Raw genomic sequence first — 23,450 nt, forward strand, 5'->3', positions numbered from 1 at the left:
TGTTACAAACTTCCTAGTAAGTATGCCAACTGCTTACAGTGTTGAAGCTTTAATTTCATTGTGTGATAAAGGAACAGTATATTGTGTTTATATATATATATATTTTTAACAACAAATAGGAATTCTTTCTTGTAAGATCGAGATTTTAATATTTAGGCATTTCTGTAACAATATTTTGCTTCTTTTTATATCACACTGAAAACAATTGTACTTATATGCGTGTGATTACTTGGTTTTAAGTGTCTGGCAAAACTACATATTGCCTTCCAAGAATGGGATGTTTTGGCCTGTAATCATTTTTCTTTCCCCCTTACCTCATTTTACATAATACAAAAGAAATTTAGTATAGCCTTTTGAATATATATTCAATTTTCTATTACTAAAAACAAAGACATGCACACACAAAAAAAACAACCCTCCCCCCAAATTGTTTTTGCTTTAAGATGGTATTAATAGTTCAGCAGAAACACTTATAAAGCACTCTAAGATTTAGTAAAATTCTCATTTTTATCTTTCATGTAAATTGATTTATCTACTGGATGTGAAACAGCCTTAATAGATAATCTAACTGATGTTCCTGTAAATATAGACCTATTCTCAACAGAACATCATCTTGTCTTTTTTGCAGCATACCTTTAAATATCTCAAACAGTGGACTACACTTCCCTTAGAGATTAATTTACAGGCTTAAATATTTCGTAAACACATCTGCTGTGGTTATTAATTATTCTTGGTATTATTTGCACCACGATAAGCAACAAGGCTTGCTGTGCTAGTCACTGTGGGAAAAAATATGGAAAAGAGATAGGCCTTTGTTTCCCTCAGGCAGGCCACCTTTCTGTAAATCATCAGCTTTTTTCAGTGCTGTGACTGATGCTCAGAAACAGAAGTGCTGTGCTGGAAAGACCAGAGCAGACTTGGCTGCAGAGTCTGTCCTGCTATTGAGAGCAAAGATGCTCTGCCTTCTCTGCTTTAACACGTGGAGTATTTGGAAATATTTCTTGTTTGCCATGCTGTCTTTGCATATGATAAAATTACAGTTGGTTAGCTCTGTGCAACAGTATGTAAGTCTTTCAGGTTTCTGCAACTCCTTTGAATTGTTTTATCCCCAGTATGTTGAACTGCCTTTTTTCCAGAGTCTCTCATTTCTTTTCTGAAATATTACTAGGCAACATGCCCATGGCTACTAAACCAAAAATCTTCAAACTTTTAATTAAGTCAACGAGAGAGTTCCAGCTAATTTCTTGCCTCTGTTGCTTTGGAATTTACATGACGAAAATCACAGGTATTAGAGGTCACAAAGATTGATTCCTTGAATCTTAAAAGCAGGAACCGTAACAGTCTCTACATTTGAGCAGTGCCAGGTAAAGTATAGCACCAATTCTGGCTGTGTCCTCTGGGCAATGATATTGTATAAATTTTACTTTGGTTAGCACTAAACAAAATTACTAAGCATGGAGAGGTTCTGATTCCATCAAACAGTGTCTCTGTTGGTTAATTATAGGGTGGAGTGGCCAAAGGGAGATAAATAAATAAGATTTGTATCGATAAGTTAGTATGATTTCATGAAGATAAATAATAAACCATTAATACTATAAAGTGAGGTTGCAGATTTTATTGGAAACCATGAAGTTCAAATGAGTTTAATCTATGCTGATACGTTTGTAGGCAGTTTGACTATTTTGCTTGTCTCTTAAGTGAATTTTTTCATTACTCAAGGTTAAAATAAAAAATAAAAAAAAGGAACAAAAGTAGTTTGGGCTGCATTCTTTGAAAAACAGTTCCTTAATCCCTTTTTGAGTTTTCAGGTCATGTTTTAGTCAGCAAAACAAATATGCTGCTCAGTGTTGTAGGCAATGATAACACCAGGGTAAACACAGGAAATGCTTTTATTAATATGATCTAAGCATTTAATTGCCTTCCTTGTAGTTTAATCTTATCTTTACACATTGAAGCAGTGCATATTGTACACTTCTGATCCTCGAAGGACAGCTTTTCATATGGCATTGTAGAATAAGACATTATCACCAGAAACCTGACAGACCTGTAATGTTGCTTGTCAGCTAAGGGGCTAGAAAGTTTGTTATAATTATGGAGAAGATGTTCAAAAGACCATAGTTTGCAAAAGGCAATGCTGAATGCCATTTTATAATTAAAGAGAAGGAGTGAAGTCAAGATGTGCCATGAATGCTGTGTTGCTATGAGAAAGGAAGTGTCAGAATTCAATAAGCCCCAAAGCAGAGATCTCAGTCTCCCGATGATACATTTACAGTCAGCTTAAAATTAAAGAAACAAAGCTTTAAATTCTGAGTGATGAAAGGACTGTAATTAAGAAGCTTAAACTCCCCATTTTTGGAGCCACATTTAGGATAAATTGTGATAAATATATTGTGATAAACCAATTATATAGAGCAACAGTTCTCATGTTCTTCAATTTAAACTTTCCTCTTTAGATTACAACCATATCTCTATTTATATGTTTATGTGCAACAAATAAATATAAACTGAACTAAAAAAGGGAGCTTGACACACTTTATTTTTTTATTAAATATGAGTATCACCACCATGGGCTTTTTATCATTCAAATCAGCATTGTGTTAAGTTAAATTTATTCCTCAATTTAATTACATAAAAGCCACAAATAATAAATTATTATTTTTATTGCTCATGAACTGGGAGGAAGATGTGGGTTGTATATGGTATGGGTCTGGAAGTACCATTATTCCCCTGTAACTCTTGAGCACATCCATCATAAAGCCACTTACACTGGTATTATTGTTGTATAATTTAAGTAATTCTTCCCTGGAGTTTCCCTTCCTTTTCTTTGGTCCCAATAATGTATTTACAGAGAGTCACTTTTTTTTTTTTTATACCATCTATTTTAATTTTCTCTTTTAGGGTAGGTCATACAATACTTTGAGACACTTTCTCTGTTTCAGTTTTGGATTAAGGTTCTCTTGCTCGAATGTGAGTAGCCAACATTGCAGACAATCTAGTATTTCAGATCTTGTTTCGTCTATAAATGGTATGATGATCTCATTCTCTTTCTATTTGTATAGGGAATATATTTCTTTATATATTCTAAGACTGTGTTTGAACTTTTCATAGTAGCACCATACTAATGCCTAAATAGTCCTTTTGAAAGCCTGGAGTGAGAATCTCCCATAATTACAGAATCCATTCCCTTAACAAAGAATCTACTGGGAATATCTGTTATCCATGTGATCAATTTCCATAAATATTGCCAGCATTTTTTCCCATTTTTCCTTTATGCATTTTTATTACTTTTTTTTTTTTAACCTTCTTTTAAAATGTGCTATAAAGCACAGTATACAGTAGAGGTCCCAGAACAATACACGAAAGAATAGAGTATGCATAAATTATCACTCTGCCAATAGGCTGTACAGCTTGCCTAGGCATGTGCTATTATTTAGGCTGCTAAAGCCAAGAAGTCAGACTAAGTCGTTACACCCCTATATAAACTCTTTCAAAAGACTGTTCTGTTTCAATCTGCATGCCAAATGGAAATTAATAGGTAAAATGAATAGAACTACACACATAAGTGTCCTGGTTCCAGTTAGGACAGAGTTAATTTTCCTCATAGTAGCTGGTAGGGTGCTATGTTTTGGATTAGGATGAGAAGAGCGCTGATAACATGCTGATGTTTTCATTGTTGCAGAGCAGTGCTTACACTAAGCCAAGGATTTTCCAGCTTCTCGCTCTGTCCTGCCAGCGCGCAGGCTAGGGGTGCAGCAGGAGCTGGGAGGGGACAGACCCAGGACAGCTGACCCAAAGTGGCCAAAGGGGTATTCCATACCATCTGACATCATGCTAAACAATATATAGGGGTGGCTGGCCGGGGTGGGGGGGCTGGGTGCTCAGGGATAGGCTGGGCATCGGTCAGCGGGTGGTGAGCAATTGCATTGTGCATCACTTGTTTCATACACATTATTATTAGTAGTACTATCATTATTATTATTATTATTGTTATTATCATTTTCCTGTCTTAATAAACTGTCTTTATCTCAACCCACAGGCTTCACTTTCCCATTTCTCTCCCCCATCCCAGAGAGGGAGGGGGGAGGGTGAGCGAACGGCTGTGTGGTGTTTAGCTGCCGACCGGGTTAAACCACAACAACAAGCCAAAAATTAAAGTGTCATTATGCAGAAAAATAGTTAAATAAATGAAAATTCTATCCCTCCTTCAAATTTTGAAATAACATATAAATATTCATTTCGAATATTGTGAGCAAATTTCTTTCAAAACATAATGCTTTTCCCAGCCCTCGAAGGGCAAATTTGGGGGATGTCTTAGAAATACGGTACTAGGCAGCTAAAAACAATCCTTTGATAGATTGTGAATTATGTATGTCTTGGCCTATTCATCCATAATTTTCTTGGAAAAACAGAATTGTATCGCACATTTGTTTTAACTAAAATCTGCTACAGGCCAATATCCTAAATTTAGACTGCTAACATAGGAAATTTTGACCCTGTATAACAAATTCATTTGATATAACAAACTTACATTGTCTTAGTACTAGAGCATGTCAGAGAAATTTCTACAAGGCTTCTGATATATGACACTAAATTAAATAGGGAATCTTGTTTAAACCTTTTGCTATTTTCAACAAGATGTTGAGAATTGGGATCTTTTCCATCTTGAATTTTCCGGGGTTTATAGGCTTTAAAAGTAAATATCATCAAGTGCACAGATATCATTAAATATTACTCTGTTTCCCTGTAGCTGTTGAAACTGGCAATGAGTTTACTCATGTCATTTGTAAGACCAACAGTTTATCAGTGTACATCAAGCAATTGTGTGCAAGGTGTTCTACATTACATTTTATCAACAGATCTGCAAATGGACTTCCATCAACTTTTGTAAAAGCTATCCATATGAAAGAATGCAATTTACGTATCATATAGGCATGCCTTAACTTTTTCAAGGCAGGAATCCTCTTTCTCCTTTCTCAGTTTCACATGAGTGTGGCACTGCTGCTTTTAGTGGAATCACTTCTGATTTACAGTGGTTGAAGGCAGGCTTTAGGGTAGAATAATTGATTTGGTAACAATGTTAAACAATAAGCATCTGCTCCAGTCCATTCTGTGTAGATTTATATATGATAAGGGTGAGTGACTGGGAAAGGTGATGATAGTATTAATATTATGGTGTGTATTTTTCCATATGCCTTGTGTTTGGTTTTTGAACTTGAGGGGTCTACTGGGAAATCTACAAACTCTTACCAATTACTCTAACAATAAATTCGTCAAGACACAGCTCTTGTAATACTTTGTTCTTGGTTTTGATTCAAGTATTTTGACTTTGCTGAAATGAACCTAGAAATGTCTCTCCACTGGGGAATACAAAGGCAAAAAGAACAACATAATAAAGAAGTCATGAAGAAAGCTTTGTGAAGAGCCAAGTGATTCAAGAAACAGACAGGTGGAACGTTTCTCATTTCCTGCTGTCCTATCTCAATATACTTCAACAAGTGAACCGTATTTTACCATCAACATCTTCCATACAACTACAGCAGTGTTTGCTCTGATCAGTGATCCTTTGCCTTTTACTGAGCTGAGCATAAAGGATTTTGAAAAACGGGGTGGGGGAAAGAAAAGCTAAGGATTTTGTCAGCGACAAATCTTTGTAAAATACTGCAGCTCAGAGCTAGCTGGATTATTGGAAATGTCTGTCTGCTTTTATCTTCTTTTTATACCATTTGATGGAATGTAAAGAAATGATGTTAAGAATGAAATAGGGATAATAAAATTTCTAAGAGAAGCTATAGATATTTCTTCTCTTCTGAATTTTTAGAATGAAAAGCTTTGTATGCTTTCACATTATTAATTCAATTTAATTGTATTAATGCAGTTGTAAGGTATCAATTCCTTGTATTCTCTCCCCTAGTTTACATCACAGCCTTGGTTGAAAACCTGGATATCTTAATTTAACAGACATGACACTTATACAGGAATTACTCTGCTTAACAAAATCATTGTCTGCACTCATTCAATTTCTGTGAAGAAATCTTAAGTTTTGACTGATGATCTGAATAACTCTATGGATGCATAGATCACATCTCATTTCATTTATTTATTTATTTATTTATTTATTTATTGTGTGTGGTCTATTGCAACTTAGCTTCTTGGAGAAAGGACTTTCTGCTCTACCTCATCCACATGGCCCATCTTTGGAGAACTGCATAATAACAGCTCTGATTTCTTTAATGGGAACTGTAGTTACCTTGTGTGCTTTTGATGTTAATAGCAGAACTGCATGCAGTAGTTTGATTTTTTGATTATTTGTACTATGTTGTCAATTGTCTTGTGTTCATCTTATTCATTAGTTCTAACAGATAGGCCTTGTCAGGCTAGTGTTCTGCTGGCTTTCCCAGACAAGTTATCTTTCTTTGTGAGAAATTCTGCCAACGGGGTTTTCAGTAATACAATATTTGTCCAGGGTTCCTGATAATCTTGCAGCCTGGTCTACACTGTTTTTCTGTGGCTATAGGTTAGGGAAAGTCTGGAAACCTCGGAGCTGTCCAGTTACCGCTCAAATGTCTTCTATTTTTCTTGGTAAGTAGTTGGTGTGCTCTGAGCATGTCCTGCAGACCTATCATCCACTGTGGTGTGAGTACACGCAGCAAAGCTCTTATTCTTGTGGTGAAGCGAGCTAACCCTGTAGTTTACCTGTGCTGCATATGCATGGCATTCTGGAATGTCCTAGATTCACAGGTTTCACTGAAGATATACTGCATAGTGCATGAGCAGGAATCCTTGAGTTATTTTATAAACAGTAATTTTAGGTTCTGACGTGCTTTGAATTGAAGACTCTTGTAGCATATAAAGCTCATGACTTGCTGGATCCTGTAGTATTCACCTGTATGGGAGAAGAGAACACTCAGGTTTGCTGTTAGTGTATCTAATGTTATTTTATGCCTGTAGATACATGATTTTATTTTCTATCAGCATACTCTCATTTTTAGTCTTTAAAATGAAATAAGAATATACTGGCAAAAACTTAAGATTTCTCTATCCACAAACATGACTGTATGTCTATAGGTAAGTTGGCCAGGTAAGAAATATATTTTAAAAAACAACAACCTTAATTGAAAAGACAATACTGTCAGGAGTCTCTAGCATAGCAAAGGTCACAAAACTAAGAAGAAATCTATGTCCCTAGTGAAAAATGATTCTGATCACAAACCTATTAAGTGCAGCTCAGTATCATTTGGAAGTGCCATCAGACTGCTTTTTGTAAACAGTTCAAGCACTGAGCTCTCAAGGAGATAAAATTCTCTGTTCTATGCATGCCATCTACACATCAGGTTAAGGTCACTTGAAAGACTGCACGAGGGGACATTGCATTGTGGCTCAGTGTACAGAGAGCTGACCTATTGATAAGCAGGGGAATTTGACTTATAGACAAGCCATTCTGTGGTAGTACAAATATTTACTTGGAAGTAGAAAACAAAACAATACGTGCAGACTGAGCTTTCATTTCTTTTGGGACTTGCTTCTTGTCTTTTGTAAAACTCCATTAAAAGCTTTTCTTCCATGGAGTGTTTGGATGATGCAGTGGATAAGTCAGATCTGAGTGTGCTTCTAACAACTTAAAAAAAATATTCTGTCTGATAGCTGAGAATTGTTACAGTGATAGTGAGGTACAGTTAGTGTTGTGACAAACCTACAGTTCATCTGCAGTGGATGTAAATAAATACACTCAGGGAGCCATTATTTTTTTATGTATGTATTGTAAGAGGTACACTTTGCTATCCAGCAGTGTGTGGTGTGGAAAGATAACAAATCACTGCCAGTGGATACCTGTGATCTGTTTTTCATGTGGGCACACATAAAGTGTAGGTACCCAATGGCCTTGTAGCTCAGACAAATAATACTTCATTCTAGTATGTTCTGCAGTATTACATCGGTGACTTTGAGTATAGTTACATATTTTAGTCTTGGCCTATTTCTGAAAAAGTATCTCAGTTTTGTATCATTTTGTATTTTTTATTATTACGAATTTAATTTTTTAAATATTTTTTCAAATGAGATATAAATACATATAAATATTAAAGCTGTTTTTTTTTCTTAATTCCCTTGAGCCGTATACTTTCCCCAAATCTGCTACCCTGAGGCAGCATTTTACTAATAAGCTATAATGGTTCTATACCTATCAGTGCAATCATTTGTCTTCAAGATCAAGCAGAGCTCCTTTCTTCAAAGTAGCACATACTGGAAATAAATTACCCATCTCTGTTGTGCCTTGTGTGACATCTATCAAGAAGTTTCTATTGGATCAGTCTAAATTTAGTATATAATATCCGACCTACAGACTTGTAAGATCTATACTGTGAAATCGGTGACATTTCTTTTCGTATCCCTCCAATTTGCTCTATCACTTTTTTCCTTCCATTTGTACTTGAAAAAAATAGGATATTATAGAACTGGAAAGATAAAGTAAATTCCCTGACAGATACGTAATTATTTTACGCAGGGTGGTTGTGTGTGTGGTGGTTTATATTTTGGGGCTGGGGGGTGTGTGTCTTTCTCGTGCTTTTTCTCGTTCTCTTGCTTCTCACAATGATTTTGATGAAGATAGTAATTGTAGACAACACTAAAAAGTCTATAAATTGTTCCAAAGCCAAATCTTGTTGTAAATGAGCTCATAAAAAGTCGCGAGCTTTGTAGATTATTTCTGTCCTTAGATGTTTGGCTTAATGTCTTTTTTCCAATAAACCATTGCTTGTGCCTCTGGAGTTCCCATAGAGGAAAGAAAGCACTGAATTTTAAGCACTAAACTATTTTTTTTCATTTTAACCTGCAATGCTAACGGCAATTTTCAAAGTTTGGTTCCAGTTAAAACTGAAGCAGAAAGAAAAAGTTATGTCAGTACTGAAGCCTGCTGTCTTTGAGGTGAAAAAACGTTCTTTGACCTGGACCTTTGTGTTCACTTTCTGGTTGCTCCCAAGTTACCTCAGAAAAAAGAGGGCAGGCAGAAGGACTCTGCCACATGAATTGATTTAAGAGCAGCAGCTTCTCTGGGATGTTTCCACACATGTCCTAAAACCATGGGGGTCTAGGAAGTGTTAAACCTGCTACATGTGTATGGGATTACTTCAGTGCAGGACGTATCAGAAGTCAGTCTGTGTGGTAGAGCAGGGCTGCAGTTTATGACTAAGCCTGGCTGCTTATATATCCTTTGTGCTTCTGTTGGTATATATGTAGATTTACCAGAGTAATGACTTTTGTATCTGGTTTATTATCATTTGTCACCTCAGATTTCTTACCTTGCTTTCATTCAACCAGCTGTTCTTGCCATAACAGAGTTCAGTGTGAATTATTTTAGGCTTTTGTTTCTTCAAATGCTTTTGAGCCTCAACTGCTATATCCATAAGATGTTTTACTAACCTGGTACCACAAATTTGGACTGTCTTATGCTTCTTGAAGACGCATATACAATAGCAGGTCTGTAATGGATAATGGTTGAACTTGTTATCGTGACCTGTTACAAAAAGAATACCTGTTTTTTTGCTTTTTGAAATGAAGATAAACCAGTTCTTAATTCACAGTGGTATTCTAGACATTGTAAGCAAGACATTAAAATTTGTTGGGTTACTTTGTTTTGTTTGGGTCTAGAGGATGCTGAAGATGAAGCAGAGATAAGTAGTTCTAAGATCTACTGCCTGCTATTCCATTCTGTCCTGTGAGAATACATTTTGGTAGCAAACACACCCTCATCTGTCATACAATGTGCACGGAATAGAAGACCGGCAATTTTCCTATACATCTCACCTCAGGTTTTCCTAGTGCTTTGTAGATGATGGGTGATCCTTGTAGAAGAACTGTGAAAGAGAAAGTCAAAGGTACCATTAGTCAACTTCCAAGTGGGAAAACAGGGTCCTGGGGCAACTGATGCTGCAGCTGTAAGTTCCAGCTAAAGCTACTTGCTGGGATTTATTTTTATTTTTATTTTTATTTTTATTTTTATTTTTGCTGTTGTTCAAGGAAACACTGATTTTCCATTCACTTTGACTTTTTTTCTTGAGGGTTGGGGAAACAGGAAAAAAAAAAGGAATGAAAAGCTAATTGAAAGGAAACAAACCACCCAAATTGCAAAGTTTCCTTCTGGGACTCTTCTGGGAATGAAATATGTTTGAGGCATCTCAGGAGTGGGAGGAATAAAAGGGTCCTTTAAAGTCCAGTTCCAAAGTAATTTTATTTATTTATTTATTAGATCTTCTGGTAGATCAGCATTATACCAACAAACTGTTCTCCAAAGAGTGCGATGGAGTTTGCCTCTCCAGAGACATCCAGGAGTTCCTATCCAAGCCTGCATTGCAGGGGCTACAATCCCAGACAATGTGCTTTGCTGAAGATTAGGTTTGGTTGCTCAGTAAATAGAGATTGCTCAAGTGAAAGGAAAGTAGATTTATCCTGTGTGCCCAGTAGACTGAGACCAACTTGACACACTGGTATATCTTTATACTGGATCAGGGTCCTTTTCTGATTCTTTCCTTGTTTCTTCCTATATGAGGTATTGGAGAGGTAACTGAACAAAAGCAGATGTCTGAATATGTTATAAAAGACGTGCCCTGTTTAAAAAAAACACACACGCACACAAAAAAACACTTTGCATGTTCTCTTTCTTGTTGTCCAAATTCTGAGAGCTTTGGGAAATCTGCAGTTAGTGAACTCTTCACACGTTAAATGCTAATTTTAATATGCATGTCATGTTTGAGAAATGTCAGCAGAAAAGACTGAATAATACTTGTTGCGTATTCATCTGAAGTACATAACTGCTCCAGCTGACATGTATGAATGCACTTTCATTATCGTGTCAAGAGGACACTTTGTGCTTGCAAATGAACAATGTTTGGGGTTGGCAATAAAATGGGAAGCACTTGCTTAAATAAAGTTTATTACAGCTTTTTAGAAAAACGTAATTATGAAGTGTTCATACTGGATGAGAACACTGTTTCTGAAGTGTTAACTTTAATACGGAAATAGAGTTACGGTTTAAAGAGGAAGACATCATGGCATTCAGGGTTTACTAAACTGAACACAATATTAATGTGAAATAATGCTATTTTATTTGCTTGTCCAAACAATACTCAGTGGGTATGTGAGCTAGTCCTGCAACCTGTCCTAGGACTGGCAACCTTCTATTCTTTCTGAAATCAGTCCACTTGTTTGAATGAATATTTAAATGTAGAGATCTGATCTGAGAGTTCAAGGTGAAGTGTTCAATGCTGCAGTTAAATCAGTCTGGGAGCTAATGGCAAAACCAATAATACTAACTTTTGCTGTGGATATGTGGATAATATTCCCCGTTCAAAATAAATAAATAAATAAATAAATAAAGATGAAATTAGTGGTACTACAAGCTTCATTCAGGATCCGTATTTTATAGACAGGGAAACTGAGGAAGGGAGAATAAGGCAAGGACTGTTGCACGTGGATTTTCATGACAAACTCTGCAAACTTCTGGCATTCACTGGTGCTAATTGACTTTTGGCCTCTTTGGCTTTCTGCAGAAATGATTCATTACAGAGAATTAAATAGGATTTTTTATATGTCTAAACATAGGTATTCAGCTTGCATGGGTACTCACTTGGAAGCCACTTCCAAAACCTCTGGAAGTTCCAAGGCATCAAAGCTGGTAGTCAAATCTATGAGCTACCACCTTTGTGCCTGGCACATTTATTATATGGAACACATGAGTTAGGTTATGAATTGACTCATGTATTGCCCTTGGTTTATATCAAGGACTGGTGGGTTATGGGTTGCAATCTCTGGAGAAACACTGGATGAGTCTCTTTGTAATCTGTTAATACCACCTCTGCTGTAGAGTTAAGTAGCAGAGGGAAATGTAGGATGTGAAGTACCAGCTGGGTGAAGCAAGTAGGAGAGCTGCTGGAAGGTGTAGTCTCAGCTGGTGGTGGACATAGCAGTCAGCAGCAGCTGGCATAACCTGGAGATACACCCGTTTTGGGGCTGGAGGCAGAGTTTAGCACGGGAAGCTGGGAAATGTATTCATTCATCACCTCCACGAGACAACCTCTGCCAGCAAGGCTGTCATGGAGCCTCTGGCATCGAATGAAAGCTGAAGCCCTGAGGGAGCACAGATGGCAGTATTATTTTTCAGTGTGATGAATTCCCTCTTGCAGGTACTTTTTGCATTATGCCATGCTAGAAAGAATGAATCTGATCTATACTGCATTCAGGAGTTAATAGGAAGTTTAATTATTTTTGTGATTATTCGGTATTTCTATCACTATGTAAAGATAAGCTACTGCTCTTTAAAGAATTCTCTCCAAATCAGAGCTTCTCAGTTCCACATTTTCCTTTGTTCTTTAAGAGATTTTCAGAAATTTCAGCCATGCTGCTGTGCTTAAAAGGCTAGTGATTGTCTCAGCAGCAAGGCGGATTTTGCACAAAGTAAATAATAATTCAAGTCCTATGAAAGCTTCACTGTCCATTTATAGTGAGAGTTCAGATGTATTGCCCTAGAAGCTCCTGTATTTTTGTCTGCGTTTTAAAAATGTAGTAGTGTTCACATTTCTCCTACTTGTCTCTAGATGGTTAATGCCTGTTCTTTGTGTGTTCTCTTTTGTTTTTGAGGAAATAAGAACAATAAAATAAAACCATTTAAAAAGTCTTTCCTGCTCTTTGGGACAGGAACTTCTCAATGAAATCTTGTCTGCTCTACACCTACCCTCTAATGTGTTTTTGTTTTTTTTTTTCTGTTTGATAACCTCTTGAAAATTTAGAAATGCTTCCATAAGTCTTTTCTAGCAGTCCTCATAGCTGCAAAGTGGCACTTGCATGAGTGCTGCCATTCAGTGAGAATTCTCGTAAGAGAAGATTTCTTGTGATGTCCACAGAATCACATATCTTCAAAAAGGCCTTACAGCTACAGGGTATTCAGGAGTTTTAGAAAGGTGAGATGCAGATGGCTCTATGGGAACACCTGCTCATTTCCAAGATGTTAATATAGCAAAGGAGAATTCTGGTTCCTGTCTGTATTTCTTTACATCTGCTGTCACTTTCTGTCATGCCAAAACATCACTCTAGTGAGACAACTGATGGTAGCCAATCAGGAAAACTTATTAAAAATAACTCTAAAAAATTAATTTTCTTTTTTTCTTTTTTTTTCTTTCATACTTAATTACCAGTGCAACTAAAGAGAGGCAATCTTCTCATAGTGCTAATTTTATTTCCCTTGCTGATGCTAAGCAGTAGATGCAGAGATAGAAAATATAATAATCCCCTTAATGAAAGTTGGGGCTTATTACTAAACATTACATGTTTTCCAAGATTATGTAGTAAGTGTCTAACTTCAACTGGTATGTAGCAGTGGAGTGCTCCCTCCATTCTTACTTGCATTATATATGTGCACTACATTGTCCCTGAGATCTCACATAGTTTTTGTGCTATGCATTTCAAGTGCTATAATGAGAGGCATTGTTGGAGCCACACATAGCTCTTAGTATTATTGGTATTTTTGGTTTAAATAATATAGTGCTGCTTTTTGGTTTTGTGTGCATTGCCAACTATTCCATGTTAATTTAAATCAAAGTAAAAGAGTCATCAGGACAGGCCTGTATTGGTGCAGCAGTACTGTAAGGCCAAGAAACTTGCAAAAAAAAATAAAAAAAATCTGTTGAGCTCATAATGTTTTCTACAGTCTGAAAGGAGAGTAACCTCCCCAGCCCCAAGGTCCTGTTTCAAACTGCTGGACCACTTTTTTTGTTGTTTTGTTTTGTTTTGTTTTGTTTTGTTTGTTGTGTAGTGTGGTGGTGTAAACTCAGTTTGTTCAGTTGATGTGACTCATCTTACTGGTCATGACACAATGAAAATACAATTGTTTCCAAAGACACAGGCACTGACATAACACAAACTAACCATTGCAGTTCCAAGTTGACAGTAAATTTGTATTAGCAGTCTGAAAGCATGTAAGCTAAAGAGTGCTTGTATCAGGTTTTACAATTAAATGATAGACAACTGAATTTTATTTTAAATCAGAAGTTGCTTTTGTTTAGCATGGCGTGAATGTGCCCCAGATTATATTTTTAAAGACTTTTTCTTTGTTTGATATTGTTGTGGTTGTTTTTGTGTTGTTTTTGTTTGTCTTTGTCAGGAGCAGGTCAAACACATATTCTTGGCTCTAATGAGATAAGTAGTAATAATTCTATTGATTTAATTGAACTACAGATTTATTCATACTGTGTGGAGAATTCCTACAGTGGCAGAGAAGATTTATACTTTTTCAGTAGCTCTAAAATGCCTTTGGCTTATTACTTTTTTGGACACACCAAAGCACTAGAAAGAATGTGATGCAACACTTACTCATGTGACCTGGTTATGTTGAAATGTAATGTTATATTTCTTATCATAAATTAACAAAGTAGACTTGGAGATGAGAAGTTCATGTTTGCTTTACAGAGCAGTTGCACATTGAACCAAATAGCACTATATTCTGTGATTTTATTTGCAACAATAATGTGAATTCCAAACATTTAAGAACACAGGAGTCCTCTATGATCACCTAATCCATCATTCTCCAGCACCCTGTAGGGAGATTTCACCCAGTGGTGCTTGCAGCTGTCTCAGTGGTTTGACTAGAACATACCTGTTAGAGAAGGGCTAAGTTAAATCTTAAAATAAACTCATCTCATTCCTGGGTGAGGTAGACTAATGTCTAATTATCTTCTTGCGAAAATTTTGCTTCTTATTTTTAACCTCAACTCTGATGATTCTGTTTTCCCTCCATGTGGCTTTTTATGCTAACGTCTGTAGCTTTAGAAAGTATCACTGCAGACCCAAAAATTCAGTGTCTCTGATGTTTTAATTTCTATAATTCTCACTTTTTGAAATCATGACAGCAAATTACACTAGTAGCTTTAACATCAGACAAATGGCAGACAGTGGTGATTGTCTGGTCTTAAACCTTCATAGAAAACTCATAGTATCTTTAGGAGCAACCATCTTTATATTCTGAGGGGAAAAAAGATCAGTTTCTATAAAAAGAATATTACACCATGTGTATTTGTACAAAAAGACACAACAGAATGTGAATATTTAGCCCCCACAAAATTTTGCTCTGCTATTGACAGAAAAGACTTAAGACTACTCCATCAGAAATACAAAAGTAATAGAGAAAGAATGGCTGCAACACTAGTTTATAAGCTTAATGACTATATGTGTGCTTAATTATTTCATTAGCCACTAATGTGCACTCTGCATTTGTGAAAAGAGTGAGATCCACGGATACGTTCTTTCACTTCCCACTAATGAAGGGAGGTTACATTTCTGTACAATTTAGTTAGTTTTCTGCATATAAATTCTTGTGGAAGATGAAAGGCATCACATATAATTCTGCATTGGCAGAAAAAGGAGAAGACAATGACAGTATTTTGCTTTGGGACAGAAGAAACTGGAAGCAGACAATTGCTACAGACATGTAAATGAATAATATGTTTAATTCACATGCAAGAATGCATAGGAAAGCATAAGTCGATCGTAGTTTATATGCTCTGTGGGCTTAATTATGAATTGATTAGGGGTTTGCAGAAGAGTTGGTCAATTTTTTATTCTTTTTAGTGTTATTTTAGATTGTTTTAATAAGTTCTGTCATAACAAAAGCAAATATGAAGATGTCGATCATAGCTCAGCTTTTTGCAAAATCAAATGTCTTCAGATGTGTCAAATGTGAATTCAGCGCGTTCCTATGGTTAATCTCACCATTGGGTAATGTTTTATATACACCTAAGGAGTGGGTGATAATTCTAAAGAAAGGATGATAATGGAAGTTTAAACCTGGCATAGAATAAATCATGTCCAAACAAGACTGCACTGAGAAAGGAGCCAGGTAACTGCTATAGTTTCTTCTTAATCTGCATTCAAATTCCAGTGGAAATTAGGATGAGGAGACTGTTTCATAGTTCTAGTGTCAATTATGGTCATTTTATCCCTAAGTATTTTGTGTCCGATAGTTACGCGGAGTTCATGGAAAGGTGGATATCTTGATTTTAAAATAGGCTGAAGATGTAGGATAAATATTTTCCTCTTTTTGTGTGTGTGTGTGTGTGAGGTATATTATTCAGGTGTTGTGATGGTAAGTTTTTGTTTGTCTGAAAAGTGAAAAAATAGAACATCTATATTTCTGTTCCATCAAAAATACAAAAACATTTTGGTTTTGGTTCAGTTTTTCACCACCAAGGCCCTAAAGGAAGTTACTGGTGTGAAAAATGTAGAATCTTCTGATGCTGATAAATTCTGAACTGACTAATCAAACTGACAAAATATTTTAATTCCATATATCAGTTCTAATGTTCTGGTCAGATATTTAGTAGTTTATCTGTAACCTCAGCTAACCTTGAATTTCATTCTGATATCATGCCACTGGAAGATGTCATCAGGGATGTAACATGGTGATAGTGATAAGTGAAAACTGAGCTATGGAATGTGGGCAGAGCACAGGAACAATGAGGAAAGTTTATTTATACAGTGCTTATTGAGAAATTCAAAGGTAAACAGTTAGGTATGTTAGGTAATGTTAGCTTCAGTAGTTGAATCAGAGAGAGGAGAAAAATGTTTTCCAGATTACAGCACTGGGTGAAAAGGAAAGCCAAGGAAGCATGTCTACATGGCTGGGAGAATGGATGTAAACAGGAAGTCTTCAGTGTCAGATTTGGTGGGTATCAGACTGCAGACCCCTAGTCTGAGGTGACAAGCAGGTAATGCTAGAGACATACAAGACTGAACAGAAGAGGACTGGTAGATGTAGAAAGATATGTTATTAATGTACTCGCTGTACTCTAAAACAACTCCTTGTGAGTACTGTATGGATTCCCCCTTTTTTTTTTTTTTTTCCTGTGCTGCCTCTCTTCAATAGACATATTTTGATTTGAAAGCATACTCACCTGATTTTCACCTGTTTTCACCAAGCTGGCCAAGGGTGTGTCATAATGTGACCCACTGCCAAATTAGAGGGGATCCTTTTTTCCCATTCCATAAAGTATCACCTGCTTTGAAGTTTGTATGGTGAGTTTGTATGCAGAGCCTTGAGCTCTTTTCTGGTTCCCTGGGCATAGTTATCAGTGGCAACAATTATCAGTGAGAATACAAAAATTCTTGATACTAAAGATGTTGTGCAGGAAACTAGAATTATATACTGCAGTTTCAAAGTCAAAGGAGATAAAGTTTTTAATTATTATTATTTTTCATTTTTTATTTTTATTTTTTCCCATTATGTTGCCAGTTTTTGTCACTGTCTCTATATAGTCCTTGTTAGAGGGGACACCTGGGACACTATGAAAAATGTAAAGGAACTTAGGACGTGTCTGAAATTGTGAATGTCCTCTACTCATGAAGATGATTTTAATGTCTAGTGAATTATTCCCACCACATCTTATCTTTTGGAAGATAAGGTGACAGTACAAGTCTGTGTTGAGTATTGTGAATTAGTAATTTAGAACGTATTTGTGTATGCTGACTAATAGCAAGCAGAAAGTTACTTTTCCAGCAAATTAGTTAAGAGAAACATCAGAGAGCTAAGGAGACAAGAAAGAAAACATGGAGAAAATTGAAAGGTGAATCTGAATGTTCTTTTGTGAGCACTAGCATTTTGTTGTATGTTGTATGGAAAACTGTATGCTATGGAGATGGAATGTTAGAATCGGCTCCATTTTAGGGCCAGTCCTCTTCGATGTCTTTATAAATGATTTGGATGTAGGACTAGAAGGTGTTTTGAGCAAATTTGCCAACAACTCCAAACGTGGAGGAGTTGTGGACTCGGATGAGGGTGGAAAGGCCTTGCAGAGAGATCTGGACAGATTGGAGAGCTGGGCGATCACCAACCACATGAAGTTTAACAAAGGCAAGTGCCGGGTCCTGCACCTGGGACAGGGCAACCCTGGCTATACGTACAGACTGGGCGATGAGACGCTGGGGAGCAGCCCCGCAGAGAGGGCTCTGGGGGCTGTGGTTGACAGCAAGTTGAATATGAGCCAGCAGTGTGCCCTGGCAGCCAGGAAGGCCAACCGTATCCTGGGGTGCATCAAGCATGGCATTGCTAGTCGGTCGAGGGAGGTGATTGTCCCACTCTACTCTGTGCTGGTGCGGCCTCACCTCGAGTACTGTGTGCAGTTCTGGGCACCACAGTACAAAAAGGACATTAAACTGTTGGAGAGTGTCCAGAGAGGGCGACAAAGATGGCGAAGGGCCTAGAGGGGAAGACATATGAGGAGCGGCTGAGGGCACTAGGCCTGTTCAGCCTGGAGAAGAGGAGGCTGAGGGGGGACCTCATCGCGGTCTACAACTTCCTTGCAAGGGGGAGTGGAGAGGCAGGTGACCTATTCACTGTAATCACCAGTGATAGGACCCACGGGAACGATGTTAAGCCGAGGCAGGGGAAGTTTAGGCTGGACATCAGGAAGAGGTTCTTCACAGAGAGGGTGGTTGCACACTGGAACAGGCTCCCCAGGGAAGTGGTCACTGCACCGAGCCTGTCTGAATTTAAGAAGCGATTGGACTGTGCACTTAGTCACATGGTCTGAACTTTTGGGTAGACCTGTGCGGTGCCAGGAGTTGGACTAGATGATCCTTATGGGTCCCTTCCAACTCGGGATATTCTATGATTCTATGATTCTAATCCATGGTTATTATAGACAAATTATGAAGACTTTATTGTAAGGCAATTTTCTGTTTTAAAATATGCATCCTTTTGTATATAAAGGGAGTATGTCAAATGTTCGGTCACTTCCTGATTTGGAGTTTTAGGATAAAACATACTTTTTAAATAAACACTGATTCATCAGAGTAAAACAATTTTGTGAAAATTTATCAGAGATGTTGAACTTCTGTCTCAATGCAGATTACTTTCTGTCAGAAATCTGCATGGTTTTCTCAAGGTTTACTATAGAACCAAATGATCCAGGAATGTTCTTTGTCAGTGGGATAGAAACCACAAACAGCAGAAAACTCAAAATTAAAATAATTTCAGTATGTCTGAAATTGAAAGAATTACAGTTTATGGAAAAATTCAGAAAAGTCCATTTAATTTTCACCTAACATGAGAGTAAATTATGTTGCATTGAATAATGTGAATCAGAAAATCATAGGGGTCATAATTTTGAACTTTTGTTTACTTATATGCAGAAAAAATACCTCCTGACATCTAAACTCACCATTCCCTTAACATTGGTTCATGTGGTAATTTCTGTGGCATTTGGGCTGCTCAACTGTTCTCTGTTGACCTGGTTAGGATGGTGACTTCAATTTGGTATGTTGTATTTGTTACTTCTGTTTAGCTAGGATGTAATCACTACATGAACAAATCTCATCTAGTGACTTGAGACTAAGTTGCTTTTAGCTTCAACAAATAGAGAATAAATCTGTATCTCAGATTTCATTCATTCACTTTAGTTACTCTGTTCACCTGAATGCAGTACTGGTTTGCCAGATACTGAAGTAGTCTTCTGTTCTTGAGTCAAAAGCTGTTCAGCACATACATGCTGGACGTGGACATGGGTAGGAATTCTACACTTGTTCAGCCCTGAAGTCCCTGGGGTTAGAAAAACACTTAAACTTATTTGAAGTCAGATTTTTCCCCTGCTTCTGTGGGTAGAGATCCAGAACTGTTATTTCAAGCTCCCCTCAAATTTATCACCAAGTATGAGACCTTTCTCACTTCATGTGATTTCAGAATGAGGCTTCAAAGTGTATAGAGAGTTTTATTCAGTGCTATAAAGAATTTAATTTCTGGTGTCTCTTCCACAGTCAACAGTATTCCCTTGCTGTGTAGTCATAGCCATGCACTTGTTAATAATAATACTAGTGTCTGTAACTAAGTACAAAAAACAACTCGATAATGTCAAGTAAACTTGGCTTAGTCAGGATGTTTTATTGATAATAATGCATAATAGCACAAACCTGTTAATGTTTGACTCACATTGTTTCCTCTTTTCAGTACTGTGAAGATACTGTCCCGTGTTGCATGCATTTGCTTGAAAAGCATTTTGAAGTTCTAACTGTACAGTGATGTGTATCTGTACTAAGGCTTTTGTGGAAGAGACTGATTTGTTCTCACCAAATGAATGAACAATTATGTTCTCGAAAGAGGATTTGGGGAGAGATAAAGTATTAGACAAGGCTGGAAATAACACCTTGGAAGTGAAGGATACTGAATAACACACGTTGACTCCCAGAGTGTATTCCTTCATAATGATTTTGGCCATTACAATGAAATAGTCTATAAAGGGAATAAAAGGTTGTCAGTAAGGTATTTAAATGTCTGCTGCTGAACCTACAATACTTATATGTTACCTTTTAATGGTAAGTAAGATGCTTCAACTTAGGATGCAATTTCAAAACTGAAAAACGCTGTTCCTTTAGTGTTGTATATCAGCCTTAAAGTGAAGGTGGGTTTATATTCTCCCTAATGCACATTTATTCTCATCATAAAGTTAATCTTTTTTTTTTTTTTTTTAATAAGACTAGCAATCATGGGAGAAATGAGCTAGTGCAGAGTTAAATTACTTCTTACGCCTAAAGTAGGCAGAAGATATTCTTGGATGAATGGCTCAGCATGATACATATTACAGATGACTAAGGTGTTGCATAATACAGTTCTTGGCTTTTGACTATGGAAAGAACTTTAGTCCTGTTTCTAGTAGCCTAACTGTGTGGAAAATAATTCAAGACTTTTTTGAATAATTTAGTTTTACTGGTAGTCTTTAAACTCCGACTGTCCCATTTCATATCATTGTAGAATATATTGGAATTTTCAGTAATAGTTGAAAACATGAATACAGTGGCTTTTTAGCTGAAGAATGTCTGGTGTTAACTTCTTTGATGATATGTGCAGTATACTGGAATTTAAGTACTGTCTTTTGATGTATACAACAATAAGGGATTAAATCCCCTTTTTTTTTAACAAAGCCATCAATCTAAACTTTCTAAACTCATCACGTGGATGATTACAGACTTAAAGAAAAGAAACTATGGATTGCTTTCAGTGATCACTTGGATTCAATCATTTCAATAATTTAATTTTGTGGAAAGGTAGATAAAAAGACCAGTTTGTTCAACACAGATTTGCAGGCTTTCTTGATTATTGTTTCATGAAAGAATTGATTCTTCTTTTCTGAAACAGAATAAATTGTAATAAGGTAAAGAATCATAGAAGTGGTTGAATGATAATCCTTGAACAACCTATTTAATGCCTATTATGCAATTATTTTTATCTCATAGTAGATTAATTATTTTCACCCAGTCCATATGAGAATAACAAGAAATTTCTAGCTCAGCAGAAAGTAGTGGTATTGAAATATATGAGAAGCAATTAAAAGACTTAAGAAATGGAAGTATTTCAAGGAAAAGTCTGTATTGAAAGAAATTAGAGTGCTTATTAAAATTATTAAGATAATACTACTGTGGTTCATAGTTCAAAAAGTTGAATGTTTCCTGAGAGTGAAATATCCCTTCAAATTGCCAGTAGTGCACACTTAAGTGGAGAGGTCCACTTCATTTAGTGCTTTTTCATGTATCTGTGAAAAAAAATTAGTCAATTTCTGCAGTTTTTTGGGCATGTTGGTGTTTTCCTTGGAGAGGCAGGACAGAGTGCTCAAAACGGCAGAAAATTTAATACAGTGGCAAGACAAATAGATTACTTAAACAGTGAAGTTTCATAAAATGGGCTGTAGGCTGATAAGGTCTACAGCAAGCTTACATAGAAGTTGGCAATCACAGATATCAACAACTTTTGTATATATGTATAGAAATGTTCATTAAAAATAATGTTTTGAGAGACCAGGAAAACTAAGGCATTAGGAGCTGGAATATCTAAGATGTTGATTTTAATCTTTAGTGATTCTTAGTTCTGAATCACTTTTGGAAAAAGCTAAGCTGCAGATATAAAAGCTAAACTATAAATGTATAAATATATATATAAACAACAATTGACAGTACGATCTACAGTTTTCTGTTGATGTGAAACTTTGATTTTTATTATGAATTATAGAAAGATCAAATCCATGGTAGAACATAGTATTGACACAATTTTGGGTTCAGTAAGGGCTCCATGTATAAATAAGAGTAATAAGGAACTGAAACTTTATAGATAAGTAAATAATAGTAATAATCATATTGAATCACAGAATCATCTAGATTGGAAGAGACCTCCAAGATCACCTAGTCCAACCTCTGACCTAACACTAACAAGTCCTCCACTAAACCATATCATTAAAGGTCTACATCTAAACGTCTTTTAAAGACCTCCAGGGATGGTGACTCAACCACTTCCCTGGGCAGCCCATTCCAATGCCCAACAACCTTTTCAGTAAAGAAGTTCTTCCTAATATCCAACCTAAACCTCCCCTGGCGCAACTTTAGCCCATTCCCCCTCGTCCTGTCACCAGGCACATGGGAGAATAGACCAACCCCCACCTTGCTACAGCCTCCTTTAATATACCTATAGACAGCGATAAGGTCGCCCCTGAGCCTCCTCTTTTCCAGACTGAACAACCCCAGCTCCCTCAGCTGCTTCTCGTAAGACTTGTTCTCCAGACCACTCACCAGCTTTGTTGCCCTTCTCTGGACTCTCTCGAGCACCTCCATGTCCTTCTTGTAGCAAGGGGCCCAAAACTGAACACAGTACTCGTGCAGCCTCACCAGAGCCGAGTACAGGGGCACAATCACTTCCCTAGCCCTGCTGGCCACACTGCTTCTTATACAAGCCAGGATGCTGTTGGCCTTCTTGGCCACCTGAGCACACTGCTGGCTCATATTCAGCCGACTATCAACCAATACTCCCAGGTCCTTCTCTGCCAGGCAGCTTTCCGACCACTCATCTCCCGGCCTGTAGCGCTGCTTGGGGGTTGTTGTGCCCCAGGTGCAGGTCCCGGCACTTGGCCTTGTTGAACTTCATACAGTTGGCCTCAGCCCATCGGTCCAGCCTATCCAGATCCTCCTGCACAGCCTTTCTACTCTCGAGCAGAGCGACACACACACCTAACTTGGTGTCGTCTGCAAACTTACTGAGGGTACACTCGATCCCCTCATCCAGATCGTCGATAAAGATATTAAAGAGGACTGGCCCCAGTACTGAGCCCTGGGGGACTCCACTAGTGACCGGCCTCCAACTGGATTTGACTCCATTCACCACGACTCTTAGGGCCCGGCTACCCAGCCAGTTTCTAACCCAATGAAGCGTACGCCAGTCCAAGCCCCGAGCAGCCAGTTTCTTGAGGAGAATGTTGTGGGAAACAGTGTCAAAAGCCTTACTGAAATCAAGGTAGACCACATCCACAGCCTTTCCCTCATCCATTAAGCGTGTCACTTTGTCATAGAAGGAGATCAGGTTCATCAAGGAGGACCGGCCTTTCGTAAACCCATGCTGACTGGGCCTGATTGCCTGGTTGCCCTGCAAGTGCCGCGTGATG

The 23,450-nt window shown here is 37.3% G+C and overlaps 1 protein-coding gene across 7 annotated transcripts in view; it reads left to right on the forward strand.

The window, feature by feature from the left end:
• LOC310904863 (uncharacterized protein) overlaps positions 1-23,450 on the forward strand; it is a 499,219-nt gene that overhangs the window by 111,692 nt on the left and 364,077 nt on the right. The window contains exon 1 of one of the 7 annotated variants that reach the window (XM_083850107.1): positions 453-19,291. The exons of the other annotated variants lie outside the window; for them this stretch is intronic. Within the exon in view, the coding sequence (XP_083706233.1) occupies positions 19,275-19,291 (17 nt within the window). The 5' untranslated portion in view covers positions 453-19,274. Of the gene's footprint in view, positions 1-452; positions 19,292-23,450 lie in introns of those variants that run through there. 7 annotated transcript variants of the gene reach the window in all.

The sequence above is a fragment of the Anser anser genome (assembly GCF_964211835.1).
Source record: "Anser anser genome assembly, chromosome: 10".
Taxonomy (NCBI): Eukaryota; Metazoa; Chordata; class Aves; order Anseriformes; family Anatidae; genus Anser; species Anser anser.